Raw genomic sequence first — 15,517 nt, 5'->3', positions numbered from 1 at the left:
GTGCTGGCTGCAGCAGCTACGTGACTATGGGACACAGTGTAACCAACTGATTAATTTATTGACGAGGAAAAACACCACACAATAAACAGAGCTGTGCTCACATTTTCGCCAAAACACAAGACTCTCTTCACTCTTGCCGAGATCTACACATGGCGGAAATGATTCTTTCGACCAATCAAATGACGGCAGTGTGTAGCTCCGCCTTCTCATGCATTTTCGGCCCGCTTTCAGGCCGCTAGTACCCCTACGGAGGAGTACTGAGATCGGGAGCGGCTCAGAGCGGTTAGGTGCGCTTAAACCGTACCCTACCCAACTTTTGGCAAAAGAAAAGCCAAACTACCCGGACCGAACCGCTCCGACCCGACCCGCTCTACTCGGTGGAAACGAGGCATTATACTTTACTATTATATTCTCAGATTTCCCAATCAACGCACTGCCAAACATACCGAAACACAATGTTGTAGCATTCTGAATAATTATAGCAAATGCCATTTGTAGTTCTGCCAGTTTTATGAGCTCATTTTGTTTTTATGTTCCAGTGCTGCAGTTTGTGGGAGTGGGTGACGATCCTCGGTCCTGTCGGTTCTCTCAAATGATGGAACAGAGGCTTGAGAAGGTGTTTTCTGAAGCGCAGGCCAAAATGCTCCACACCAACAGCAGACTCTCTGTTCAGGTACTGTGATGGGACATTTTTCATTGCACCCCTAGCACTGTGTAGGTGTTCTCCTTACTGTTTATCTGTGTTACTGTTCATCTGTAAGCGTGCTGTCCATAATGTACAGTGTTGTGAAAAATTATTTCCCCTCGGGGACAATAAAGTCTAAAGTCTAATGCTGTGATTTGTAATCTAATGCTTATGTTGTGTAGCTTGTGCAGTGTGGTTTTCCGCGTCATTGTTCTTAAATAAGTCTGACTCAGTTAGACGTTAACTGAGTTAGTGAGCTGATGTCCCCTCTTTTGGGAGAATGTCATGAATACATAACCATCTATCTAGAGTTGAAGTCCACTAAAAATTCACAGCGTATCCAAAAAGATGTAACTTCAACAGTTTTGTTCACTATGACCCATCAGTATTGCCTTGTTGCAGCTACAAACAGACTTCAAAATGTGTGCAAAATAGTCCCTTGGTATATCAGGCGTTGCCTTTTAAACCAAAGCTGCTTCTGAAATGTAAATTAATTATGCTTAGGGGGGCAATTTTTGTATTCATTTTAATGACCTGCCACATTAATTGCACCATATAATGAAGCTAATTTGAGAGTTATGCATGGATGAAAAAAATGATGCTACAATATTTTTGCACTCTTTCATGCGTTGCCAATGTCCCAGTCATTGGAATTTGTATTAATCTTTTAGTAATGTTATCTCAGGCATTTATGTTTGTATCTGCTTTCTTCTTGTTCTTGGCCTGTACTCTTCCTGTTTGTCTTTTCTCCAGATGCTGAGTGTTTCCCAGGCTGCAGGCTCTCCTGCTGTGTCATTGGTCTATACTGTGAGGAATGGGACTGTCTTCCTCAATGGCACCATCGCCTCAAACCTCCTGGGTCAGCTGTCAGCTGAGCTGGTGGGCTACTTCCTCTTCTATCCACCTCTTATCATTGCTGAGCGTAAGTTACCATTTGTATACACCCATTTGTTAGCCAGGAGAATAGACAACAGAAGTTTTCAAAATCCAAATTAGATTAAAATAAAAAGCATTTCCTTTGCATTCACATAGGTCTGGCTCATGTGAATGATTGACTTTAATCGCTTAGCCCTGCCTGATGTCCAGTTCTCAGTAATTGGATGTTGTAACGGTTCTGCTGCTTTTAAAGTCACAAACTTCGTTTTCTTTTCCTATTCCTTAATGATTGAGTCACTTAAAGATAGTTGATGCAAAAGACAAAACCAAGCCCATGCCTCTCATCTCAGCCTCCCTTGAGGGCATACTCAGTGTAGCATTCCGTCTGTGTTAAGAGTTCCACTCAGAGAAAAACAAATCAAGGCTGACAGGAAATCAGCAGGAGTCTAAACAGCAAAGAGTCCCAGTATGCAGCCTGTTTCCATCACTGTAAACTGTTCAGTCGAGGGAGGTATGGCAGATGCTGAACTCTTAGACATCATGAGACATCAGATTAAACATGGTACTTCATTGATCCCGCAATGAGATATCACTGTTTTGCATTACATTCTGAATAGAGGGTTAGGCAGAATAATTTGGCACCTGTAACCAACACAGGGATTTAATTTCCTTTTACACACAGGAATGGCATTGGGGTGTAGTGTAAATGTAGTAATGCATGTCTACAAAGCACTTGTCAAATGAACACATTTAGTTTAGACAGAGGACTGAGCTGCTGCACTGTTAACATGCTCACCCTACTCCTCCTGTGTAGACACAGACTTTGAAAACCCAGATGTGACTATTGTATTAAAATGACCCCTCTGGTTTGGTTTCTCTTCAATGAGATTGTCTCCTTTTAGATTAATTCACATTCACATTGAGCTTTGTTTACACAAGGTCATGCTCAGGATCACAGCAGAGTTGGTACTTGAGCCAGGGATATAAATCAGGGGCTTCCCTGTATTAGGGCCACTCACACTAGGGCCGCGGCCCCGTGCCCGAGCTCATTTGCATACTAAAGTCTAGAACGTTTGGCTAGTGTGACCACGCCATCCGTATTCCAGCACGGAACAGCCCCTTGGCCACGGCACACTTGGGAGAGGTGTGCCGTGGCCAAAGTACAGATGCTAATGAGATGACACGCACACAAGCAAGCGCACAGGCGGTGTTCCTGACGTGAATTTATTAAGGATGCATAGTCCGTTAACGTCCGCTGCCTTACTAGTCGGCACCAGAATTGACCACCATTTGGACTTCTAGCTACATAAAATGTGTGAGAATTAACGTGTGTGTAGGCCTAGGTGTGGGCTAATAAAAGAGGGAGAGAGCTAAATAGGTGAGTGCAGAAAGCAAAGGAAAAAGGTTTTCGTGTTTACTCACGTTCGTCAGATGATTTTTTTCTTTTTCCTCCCGTCAGCTGTCATAATACTGCCTCTACGCATGGCGGTTGAGACAAACCCAAAACAACACACTCGTATAGCCTACAAGTAGACTACGCTCCAAATCCTAAACGCGCACGGTGACGTAGGCAAGGTGCAATCGTGCCCAGGCCACGAGCAGTGTGACCACGGGCCTGCGGGGGGAGTGGGGAGGGGGGAATCGTGCTGAATCTTCCTGCAGCACAGAACAGGCAAACGGCACTAGTGTGAGTGGGTTAACAGGATATGGATCTTCTCATTCCTGGCTGGACCATATTTAGCACAATTTATAACCAAAGGGCCTTGTTTAGTCAATTGCTGTTAGGACAGGGGTGAGGTAGATACATCCCCTGGTTGTGTGGAAGGACACACACTGTTTCACAATTTGGGCTGGTGTGTTCTTTGAGGGTCACCTTGAATTTCCTCAATTAGAGATTGGGCCTCAGAAAGAACACAATGAATGTTAGGGCGCTCTCACACTAGGCCCAGTTGCCTCGCACCATGCCATAAAACCATATAACATAACAACTTTAAAGATTTGTTCTTCATATTCAAAGCGTATATCCAGGAGCATTTGTTTTGGTTATGATTGAACCAAAAAAAAAGTCTGGGCTTGTGTGCCATTATTATCACTCAAGACAGGTAGCAGTTTTGGTTTACACAGAGTTTAAATCAAGATAAATCAGATGTCTGCTAGTGAGCATTAAATTAAAACTCACTTTGTGTTGGAATTCAATTAAGTTAGGAACTGCAGTTACCCACGGGCAGGATGATTCGTTTGGGGAGCAGAGAAAGCAACTAGATACCAATAAGGGACTCTGAGAGAGCAGAAACTGACACAGTAAGACAGGAGAGTTAAACAAAGAATAAGAGAGATTTTTTCTGTGTTTGTTTTGTAACCTTGCCATTACTGATATTACACTGTTCACGGGTGGTGGGAGCATATGCTGGCAGCGGCTGCCTCCCCTGCTTCAGCGCCAATTATCGCAGTAAATAATTAACAGTGGGGGGATTCTCATACCACTCTGGGCTTTGCTTTGACAGAAAAGGCCCAGGATCTCGCACCACTCCAAAGTGCCTGTTTGTAGCGCAGAGTTCTCTGTTGTTCCTCTGGCGCTTGTGTAGGCTGGACGGCCGCTCTCGGCTCTTCCTCTGCTCCAAAAAACAATCCCTCTCTGAGATGGAATATGAGTTGAGTTGCTTGCAAAATCTATATTTTAGACCATACAATTCACAGAAAAACTATAACCAAAGCAATGATGCGAAATATTAAATAATATTTCTGATTATAGCTCTCTGTCCGTGAAATTAACAATTTTTTTCACTTCTTGGTATGACTTCAGTTTGTATTCTCAAGGTTCCCCCATCCCAAAACAGAATAATATACCTCATGGTTCAAACTTAAAGGCAATGTTGGACTGGATTGGATTTTTCCGACAGCCCTGCAGCCCTATCCATTAACAATAGGGCTCTCCTTTCTTCTGTCATGCCTGAGTGTACATTTCTGTTGCAACTCTACTTTCACAAGCCGGAGATACAAGATTCCCCCAAACTCTGCACCATGCAGCCTCCAGCACAAGAGCCTAATCAGGCAGGAAATAAATGTAAAAGAACTCAGAGACAAGCAGAGCTCACACAGCTGAAAGCTCTCCTTGCTTCAGTATTTGTCTGACATGTAGTGATAATGAGGCTTTAAACTGAGATTTAAAACACACACAATGCACCAAATTGTGAATTTGTCCGTGATCATTTGTCCGTGAACCTCTGAATCTTGTTTTTAACACGTATGGCCCAGGTATTCAAGCATCGTACCTTAACTCACATCGTCATGTCTGCAGAACCACCACTTGTTGCAAATGGTAACAGTATAATTGCAGCAGTGAAAATGAAATGATTTTCATAGTAGTTGTTTTGTTCATTTCCCGAATCCAACTCAAACAAAAGGCCACTTTCATGCAACAGAACTTAAATGTTTAAAAGGCATAAATGAAATTCAATCGGAAAAGATGATCATGTAATTTGTTATCATAAAGGAGAAGTAGGCTTAAGCGATATTTTTTGTTAGTATATGTGTTAAATCACTCTACATTCATACAGTAAGCACTATGCGCAGTATGCGCAGTTCATTACATAGGTCTCCCAGTCATTTGCTTTACAATACAATTTTCATCCCGCTCGTTTTTATCCAATCCAGAAACAGAGCGCTATAAAGAGGCTAGTCTCTGTGCCCGGGAATGCACAAAGCAGAGCAGGTGAAGTTGCCGACAGCTAAAAGGATCATATCACCTACTTCTCCTTTAACGTTCAGTTTGCAGTTTTTTATGATGCATCTCAATGTTTTGTTTTTCATGTTCAGTTTCAGTTTAAAATTGTTCATTTTTGTTGCAATTTAATTCCAACGATTACATAAGATATTTCTAATGTGTTAATGTCCTTGCAGCCCTGGAATACCACAATCTGAATACCTCTGTGGCAACCAGAGACTTCTGGGTTATTACAGGTATGGATATCATTACAAAATGTTACTGAATATTAAAAAAACATATACTTCTTCACTCCGTGTGTGTTGTTGTATGAGCCATCCATAACAATGCAGAGAAGTAGTTTTTTCCCTTTCTTTACTATTTTCTGACATCAAAGGAATGCACTTTTACAAATGTGAATTTTATTTTAACACCCATTTATGAAAACTCAAAGATATTATGCATCTGTTCTACTTTATGTATAATCAAATCTCCTGGATTGTTTGTTGTTTAGCATTTCCTCTGTTGGCTTTATGAATGACTACATTTACTATTGCTGCTCACAGTTTTCAAGGGCATCCATATTGTTTAATGGATGGGCTTTTGAGATCGGGCTGTGTAGCTCTTAACCCTGCACTTACTGCAATGAGAGGCCGAGTCAGTTCGGGGTCATCCACCCGATAATGGAATTTACTCACACTGAACATGATGTACGACCAGTATTACGGCCTTTCAACTGTTGATAAAACGGAACAGATTACTAGCTGCATTAGGTGATGTTTGACCACTAGGGGACACACACAGACTTCCAGGGTGCACTGCCCTAATTTATCATTAGCTCATCAAGTTGTTATTTCACACAACAAATTGTAGACTTTCACATTCATCAGACACAGAGCGACATGAGCTTCCCACACACACACACACACACACACACATTTCTAAATTTGCCTTCATCTTTTTTTCATTGTGACCTCTTTCCTTGCCAACAAATTCATTTTTTTTCTCTTAACAACCATCTGGCCATCTGCTTTCTTCCGTCTATGTTTGCAGTGATCCAGGATGTGGATAACGTCAGCCTGGAGGGACTGTACCAGAGCTTTGCCAGTCTAATGGAGCAGAGGCTGGCAGAGCTGTTTGTTTTGGCAGGGCAGCAGGGCACTCGATTCAGAAGAGCCGCCGCTGCAGGCAGCTACACTGTCCAGGTAAGAAAGTAGAACGGCAGCCCGAAAGGGAGTGTCATGTGTCTATTAGGAAGAACAGACATTCTGTGATGCACAGGGTTAGAGTGTATCACTTGAATTATTTTGTCTCACAAAAGCAATAATCCAATAGGTTTGTCAGTTTACTGTATCTCTCACAGTATGAATATTTCATGATGCTCATTTCTGCACTTCCTCCTATCATTACTTGTGGTCTACCCTTATTAATTAGGTTGCTTCTTTGCTCATCATCTGCTAATTGCTAACGAAAACAAGCCAGAGGTTGATTGTTTTACTAAATAACTACTTTTCTGTACAAGTTCTTCTCCACGTGGTCTTACCTCTCATGAGACTCCATGACTAAATGCATGCCTTTTTCTTCTGTTCTCTCTGGAATGTAAGCCACCTCATAACAGTGAAACAGCCATTCAATAAAATGGTATACTTAGGTTAAGGTTTTTTTTATTATTATTTACACAATTTCAGAATGTATAAAATGACAAAGATAATAAACAGACACTGTGCAGGGAGAGGCAAAAAAAACCCAGTGGACTTATTTGAAATACTACAAACTAAGAAAATAATACAGAGTGTACTGTGGTTCAAGGAAACCTGTGTCATCACTTTGTTTTTCTTCCCAATCAGATGGTGAATATCCGTAGGGTGTCAGGGCTGAAGAATCCGGCTGAGATGACCTACTATGTCCAGCACAAAGGCATGCCTTTATCGGGCGCGTCAGCTGCCAAGGTCCTGAACACAGTGGATTCTCAGACCATGGCGCTCACCCTGGGCTACTTTGTCCAGTTGCAGGCAGAACGTAAGCACGACATCCCTCCAGTGTTTGACAAGAAGGGTGAAAGACAGACAGGCACACCGGACCGAAAGACAGACAGACATGCATGCAAACCAAAACAAACGAATCATGCTGAGTTTAGAAAGGAGAGCTGGTTCCTGTGTGGGGAGAGTAGAAGAAGAATGTGTTGTGAAGAACTCTTTGCTCTTTAATTTCTCTGAAATGCTCCCGGCAAGACATTGTTTGTTTGGGCTGCAGTGCTGCCACTGGGTCAGGAGAGAGAGAGGGAGGGAGGGAGGGAGGGAGGGAGGGAGGGAGGGATAGGGAGAGGGAGAGGGAGAGGGAGAGAGAGAGAGAGAGAGAGAGAGAGAGAGAGAGCATGCTGCATTATCTGATAGATTGTTGCCTACAAATAGCTGAATCAGGCACATCATATACTGTATCAGGGTGAGCTGAACGCAGGGTCACTTATAGCGTGGGTGTGACAGACAATTCTGCATGTTCTAGCAGGATAAGTAGGCTGGGTATTTTAATTCCAATAGACCAATCAATGGACTAACTGTTATCGTTTAGTGTTTAGAGTCTACTGGGTGCCAATGTAATGAAGTGGTGATGGTGAAATAGTGTTTTTCATTTTTTTTCCAGCTGTGGTCAAGAACCCTCCCAATAACCTTTGGATACTCGCTGCAGTGTTGGCCCCCATCGGCGTTGTAACACTCATTATCATCATCATAACAGCCGTGCTGTGCAGGAAGAATAAAAATGACTTGAAAGCTGATGCCATCGGCAACCTCAATCCCAGAGTTAAGGTGTTTACATTTATATTCTATGTGTCTGTGTTGCAACAGGCTGTAGCTGAAAACTATTTTGATGATGGATTGATTGTTTCAGGCATGTTTCTAGCTTTTTCAAATGTGATCATTTGTTATTATTTGTTTGGTTTTATTTAATAATAAAAAAAAAATCATTGTTAACTGACTGTGTTTTGGTTTTGGGCTGTTTGGTCAGACAAAATATATTTGAAGAAAACACTGTGGGCACTGGGAAATAATAATGGGCATTTTTCGCTAGTGTCTGATATTGTATAAACAAAATGATTGATTAAGTTATTCAAAAACTATTTGGAGACCAATCAATAATAAAAAAATAATCTTAAATTGCTGCCCTAGAGTAGACGTTTATGACTTCATAGTAATAGGTTTTATACAATGTTGTGCAGTATGCGACAGTGAGTGTTGAGGCTGTACAATGATCAATGTGTTAGGGATTTTTTTATGCATGACAGACGTTATTTGTTTCTTTTGTTTTATTTTGTATTGCATCCGCATAGCCCCATCTTTATGACCTGTGTTAACGCAGTGGTAGAACCCTACTCAATCTGAAAACACACACTAACACACACACACACTCACCATTTAAAACATGTTTCTCTTGTTTTCAGATGGCGTATCGGAGAGATGTGGGCTATTATCACCAGGTATCTGCCTCTCCGTATTTCCTCTAATTACCCATCTGTCATCTTCAGGGCTCAACTGTGCCAGCATTGTTTTAATGGGATTTTAAACAGACCTCACCTATGATACATTTCAGTAAATCCTGCTGTGCTGAAGAACTGAGGTAACTGAGGTATACAACTGCATTTTGGAGTAACAACCCTTTCACAATGAGTTTTTCTTGGACGGAAGACTGTTATTGCCTATTGTTCTTACAGCTGTCTCCAGATGGCAACTTCTAGAAAGACTGAAGCTTTACAGTTTTTTTTGTGGTTATTATGGAGAAAGTTTCTTCAAACAGTGTGAGGCTTGTTTGTTTTGCATAGAGTAGAATAAAAACTGTTTCCATTCTAGGGTGTCACAATGTCCTATACAATGTTTGCTGCTCAGTGGTTCTCTTCTCAATGTTATATGGCTTAGTTTGTCAATCACACGGAACACCCCACTGCTGTGTATATGAAATTAGGAAAGTAATACAATTTAAATTAAACAATGACAACACAACCGTGTTATAAAAAATAATGTCTTAAGTGTTCCAACGTCTCTTTATGTAAAAACAACCGTAGAGCTTAATTTCAACAGATATTAAATACTATTATTCTGACAAACCTTCACATTCTTGGCAGAGAATGTAGCTGCATATTTCTAATACGAAGTGTCAAAACCAAGGGGAAAATATTTCAAATGCTCAAAGGATAGTGATGGAGTGCAATAATTTAAATGAGGCTCTTCCCTACTACTTACTTTTACTGTCTGCATGCCAAAACCTTTAATCACATACACTTGTCAGAGTTTCCCACAGTAGCATTTATAGTTAGTAAGAAAACTGGATCCAATGAAAATACTCTCTGTATTTGTGTGTGTGTGTGTGCTATAGGAAGAGAGAGGATGCATGTTTTTTCAGTCAGGAGAGTATCACATATTGATTTTGCACCACCGCGTAGCTCGTTGAGGCGGTGATGTGTGTCTGACAATTTATGACACTGCGGTGAGAGTAGTCCTAAATATTTCAGTGTGTGTGTGTGTATGTATTAAGGTGTGTCTTTGAAGTCTTCTGGCCCCTTCCTGTTCCATAATCATGTGGACATCCAGCGTAGAACACCACAAATCCTCTGTCTGCTCCTTGACCTTTAATGGGTTCTAAAGTTTAACTTACACACTATATTATACAACTATACGTTTACACAACTCATCTTTTCACTTCCCACGGGGAGTCATTCATATGACAAGAATTTGGTAGAAGATGAAAAACGTCCAATAACCCGTTTAATTTATTTTCATGTATTTCAAGGCACTGCAGGCTCAGATATCTGTTCTGTTTGGATATTTTTTTATCCTTATTCAATTATTACAATTTATGACTGCAGATATGTGAAAGGGAATCAATCATACTTAAGTTGACTCTCCATTTTCACTTGACCTGTCCATCAGCCAGTCCAGGGTTTTGACTATGCCAAGCAACACCTGGGCCAACAGGGAGGAGATGAGGAGACCCTGCCTGCCAGCCAGGATACCTTAGTGATGTCCCTACAAATCCGGGACACACCACTAGAAAAGGCCCTGCAACAAGACGGAACTGCAAACAAGAAAAGCCTCACCTCTGACAAACACAAAAGGTATCATTATGTCTACATATGCACCTCCCCGTGTTGTAATCTGCGTTTACAAAAGTGAATTTATAATCTTTAGAGTAAAGTTTTACTTTGAGTAACTGGGTGTAGGTGATCTAACAGTCTAACAGAGGGTGTGATTAATTTTATTCTGGAAGTAATAATTAAATGCTTAAAGTAAATGATTACTGATAATTATGATATCAGATTTAATGAAAGTCTATTTACAGAGAAGTTTTAAGAAAACAGATTAATTTTTTTTAAAGCCTCAAGGACACAAACTTATTTTAGATAAGTTTTTTTTTGCAGATGTGTGTGTGTATGTGTATGTGTCCACATGTACAAATGGGCATTACGATCCATGAGCTCTGTGGCAAACAAAATGAAAAATAACATGGTGCACTATGACTGTATAAACTGTTTATCCATACAAGACATGTTTCTCCTTTTTTAACTGGCCAAGTAGTATTAGCGATAACTTATTATCAATTATTATTAATTAGACATTTAAACCAAAATTCAACACCTGGGAGAACCTGAGTTTGTATTCCACTTGAAAAGTTAACATTTGCAGAGAGCAGCACAAAGTGGCTAACTACGATGATCTAGACATCGGAATGTAAAAAATTGCTACAGTATTAAGTTTCTTCAAATTTTTTCCCCAAATAAAGTTACTTAATCTTATTTTCAATTTACCAGTCTCAGCAGAGATACACGTATACATTTGGCTCATCTTTTATCAGTCTGGGTGATTATTTGTCTCAGTTAAAATGTTAGCATGTTATAAGATACTCTGAACTATATGATAATCAGCTAAATCATCTCAATTCATTCATAAGTGGTTTCTTCGCGGCACCCTCCCAAAGGGTAGTAATTTGCTTACAGTAGGGCTACGAGTGCTTTAGCTCAAGAACAGCACAACTGCTGTGTCGTAAAGCTCCTTGATCGCTTATAAAGACGCAGGCGATAAAACAAAAATATCCCTCCAGCCCAATTGTCCGTCCTCATTTCTTCCCTGCTGCTGAATTATAGGCGGTCATTACTGGATTTCTCTGTATAGGCAGGTGAAATTGACCATTTTTCCTCATCTCACAGTCAGTATGCGCTGTTTTGGAAATTAATTGCCATGTTAAATCTTGCTAAATTATTTAATCAGGGAACGTAAAAGGGCGTCATTTTTCAAAGCCATGCAGGATAATGAGATCAAGTGAAATTTATGTGACAGAAATTGGGAATCTATAGACTGGAGGCCCTGCAGCAATGATTATGGAAACTCCTGAGGCAGCAAAAATTGTTCATGTCTTATTCATGATATTGGTCTTAAAGGTCCCCATCATTTCTTGGAGATCAACTTTTAAGACGTCATCATTCATGTAACCAGTTAAGGCTTTAGACATGGTGATAAAAAAAACATTAATAGATATACATTTAGCTCAGAATGTGGAGAAATCACCACAGTATTGTTGAAGCTATTTGCTACTATGCAACGTAGCTGTAGCTGGTGGAAAAGTAGCTCAAGACCATTAACAGGTGAGTTAATGGTGTGCTTTTTCAGTCAGGTAGCCTAAAGGTTCATGTCCTTGATGACCTGTGAACGAAGGTGAATTTCAGCCCGTTTGAAATTACATCCTCCCCAAAAGGATAGAAACTTGTGGGATGATGTTGAGAGGTTATATTTGTATAGGTTTTAAATAAAAGCTGAACTACGTAACTTTGTATCAGGGATTTGTGGTCTCTTTATTGACTGCTCTGCTAAGTCTAAATAATAAGCCGAATAGTTATGCAAAACTGTGTTTTTGTTAAAATTTTTGTTGCTAGTTAAACATTTCCAAAAGTTAGCCTACTTCCTGAGTGCCTTCGTGATTCTGCCGCAAATGTAAGGGGCAGACAGTAAAGACTCAAAATAGTATTTACAGAAGAAGTCTTGTCTAGTCACAGTCAAATTTAAGTGGAATGGTTTATTGTGTACAAAATGCCAGTGAAAAATCTTACAACGTACAACTAATAGGGCTAGGATGTTAGATTGCATGTCTATGTAAACAAATATAAAAATATGCACGTAAGCTAGCTTTAGACAATAACCTCTAATTGGCTTCTCCCTAGCTGAAGTCCTCCCCTGTCCCGATGTTACGCCTCTAAACGCTAACACAGGATCAAAGATACAACACTCTCACTTAGCCAATGCAAACGTCTTCTCAATTCATTATTACACACTATACGTCTGTGTTGAGCCTGTGACTGCTGCAAGGCGCTAGCTCTCTGCAGCACGGCCTCGATGAGAACAGGGAGAGCAGCAGCCACTGTTCCTGCTCTGTCTCTCTCTTTGCTGTTATCATTATTACCAGACAATTAGGGGATGGACCACGATGCTTTGATGTCACTGTCAGCCTTGTGGTTCCTCTGAGCCGCCCCTTGATCAGCTCTAATTCCAACTACGCTGCAGCGTTTGAAGCCAGTTGGAACAAGAATTGGATAAAGCAGTTGTTTGTCCAATTAATGGAAAAATCAGTTCTCGCTTCACTCAGGACATCGGAACATACACTTGTCCCCATATAGGACTAGGTGACACATCCAGTAGGCTATACATCCACAATGCATGTAGGCCTAGGCCTAGAAAACATGTGAAAATAAAGATACATAGGTTTATTAATTGAAACGTACAGATAAAAGTACAAAAAGCAAACACACACAACAACTCCATTTTCTGAAGCATTAGGCTATCAGAAAATTCAGATCCAGCTGATTAGATTTGTATGGTATTTGTGGTTTGGCGGTTGCTACCACACTGACCCACGGGACTGATTTAGCTGATATTCATCTAAAATAATGATGAACATTTCATTATGCAGAACAATTCAATAATGATAAGCTTTGTTTACTGGACTCAAGCTTGAGCGAGGGAGCATGGAAGGTGAGGTTGTTAAAGGGAGGGATGGATGACATAACCTGGCTGTGAGCCTGGCTTCCGGAGAGCTCACCGCCTTTCTTGTTGCTATGGTTACTTGCAGCAAGTTACCCAGCGAGGACGGTTCCGTCATCAGCAACGAATCAGAGAGACTGAATTCCAGCAGGAGCCTGACGGTGCTGAAAGTCACAGCACAGCAGAAACTAACAAAGGAGGAGACGCGCAAGAGGGACGGTGAGAGTCACACTCTGATGCAAATCCAAATCATTTATTCTGCAGCTCCATTTTTTTTGCAGACAAGGTCAGGCGTGTCACAAATGCACAAATCCCCCCCACCCCTCCCATTCTCTCCTGCATGAAACACTTTCCCAGTCTGTTTCTCATGCACACAGGCACCTTAAGAGCAGTGCACAGCCACTGCAGCTTTTTTGAACAGCCAGAAAAGGTAGCCACTCAGCAGTAAGCAGAGATGGACCAGATGAATATGCATGAGACAGACACTTTGCTGACATGATATAGAAAGTCAGACTATAGCTGATGCTTGGACACAATATGGCACACATACAGTACACACACATAGGCCTACACTAATGCCATACAGTAATATAACTATGTGAAGTCATACATCTTGTGGCAGAGCAGATTAAGTAAAAGCCATGACAGTCAAAATCACAAGAAATAACAATATTATCTTTAACATAACAGATAAGGCTACTCTTACAGGTTCATATTTTTTTAGGGGGACACATTTACCTTCACATTCACATTGCAGGGGATTTCCCTATTCTTCATGAGGATATCTATGATTCTGAGACGTTGAACTATTCTCTGTTCTTTAGTAGTCCACTGAAGCTCAATGTTCTACTCCATGTGGTGGGTGTGAGTGAGAATTAATCAAAATCAAATACTCCGCTTGTACTAAATTGGACCGAGCTCCCTAGATTATGATTTTCTTAATGGGTGGATTTGAATAATTCATCAGCCGAAGTGAGGCAAACTAGAATTGAAACCGGTTTGTCCAGCGGCGATTAAGGAACGAGAGTGCAAAGTCAGTTTATTTCATCTATCACAGTGATGCATCGGCACAACCTTTGAAGGGAACGCTATCTTTGTGATCTATTGTCTCTGCCCACCACTTCAGCTGCTGACATGGGCAACTTATGTTTGACATAATCCCACAGTGATAGCCACAGAGAGAAAAGGTGATAAGAGAGAGAGAGAGAGAATGAGGGAGATAGAGAGAGTGAGTGAGGGGAGGGGATGGGCAGGGAGACAAAGAGGGATTGTGACAGTTTATTCCCCTTTGATTGACATTGTATTTGTAGTCTCTCTGTGAGTGAACCTCCTCTCTGTTCTTCAGATCCATATGACTCCTCCTCTGGCTCCCTGCAGCTCATTTCCATAAAGCCTGTGGCGGCTCAGCCCAACTACTCACACCCTGCATCCTCTGACCGCAGCCAGGAGTCAGCCATGGTCAATGGAGAGGTGATACACATGCACACATCATAATAAGAGAGATTACACAGATTAAATCATTCCTTTCTGTCAATACACATAAAATATTGGCATGTTGGTCTTTTCTCACTGGTTCAAAGTAGACAGTAGCCTGGAAATCCAGATCAATAGACCTTTCCAACTCAATGGATGGCACCTACGCGTGCATTTCAAATGCCACTGTACGCAATTGGATAGCATTATGACCAATCAGAGAAATGGACAAGGTGACGTATTATGCCCCCGTTTGTTTAGCGAACAGCGGGTTAACTGTTAAATTAAACTTTTGGCGTGGTCGGTCGGCACAACAGAACATTCCTCTTACTTGCTAATGAAAGATTTGAGTGGCGTCTTCCAAATCGCTAAGTGTCGAGGCGAAAGCTGTCTCTCGAACAACATATCCTCCATCTCTGTTTACTATCACAGCTTCGGCGGCACATGCACAGCACTGTCGTCATCCGGTTACGTCCGCCCCAGAGCACCATACATAGGACTCTGGCCCGCCCATATCAGAAAGAACGATTTGATTGGTTGCTCAGGATTTCTTGACATATTAAATGAGATTCAATGGAGAGTGTCCAGACCAACAGGCGCAGGCGCAGCATTAATTTGCCAGCGCCTAGCGGCAGGTCTGGATTTCCAGGTTAAGTAGACAGCGCTCTGCTGGAAAAAAATGGGTCAAATATTTCTGTGCACCAAATCACGGTTAGGTGAGTTTTAGAACAAAAATAGAAAACCAAGTGAAGAGCTGTTTCC

At 41.3% G+C, this 15,517-nt stretch overlaps 1 protein-coding gene across 1 annotated transcript in view; it reads left to right on the top strand.

The window, feature by feature from the left end:
• The window catches only part of kiaa1549lb (KIAA1549-like b), a gene marked incomplete at both ends in the record, with an annotated part of 61,022 nt that overhangs the window by 35,773 nt on the left and 9,732 nt on the right, over positions 1-15,517 (top strand). The window contains 10 exons of the mRNA XM_080028229.1: positions 540-673; positions 1,439-1,607; positions 5,462-5,521; positions 6,318-6,469; positions 7,112-7,283; positions 7,905-8,068; positions 8,701-8,736; positions 10,184-10,368; positions 13,371-13,501; positions 14,628-14,752. Coding sequence (XP_079884355.1) covers positions 540-673; positions 1,439-1,607; positions 5,462-5,521; positions 6,318-6,469; positions 7,112-7,283; positions 7,905-8,068; positions 8,701-8,736; positions 10,184-10,368; positions 13,371-13,501; positions 14,628-14,752 — 1,328 coding nt within the window. The remainder of the gene's footprint in view (positions 1-539; positions 674-1,438; positions 1,608-5,461; positions 5,522-6,317; positions 6,470-7,111; positions 7,284-7,904; positions 8,069-8,700; positions 8,737-10,183; positions 10,369-13,370; positions 13,502-14,627; positions 14,753-15,517) is intronic.

Source organism: Ammodytes marinus (genome assembly GCF_949987685.1).
Source record: "Ammodytes marinus genome assembly, chromosome: 1".
NCBI classification, from domain to species: Eukaryota; Metazoa; Chordata; class Actinopteri; order Uranoscopiformes; family Ammodytidae; genus Ammodytes; species Ammodytes marinus.
This window is presented reverse-complemented; position numbering and strand designations above follow the sequence as displayed.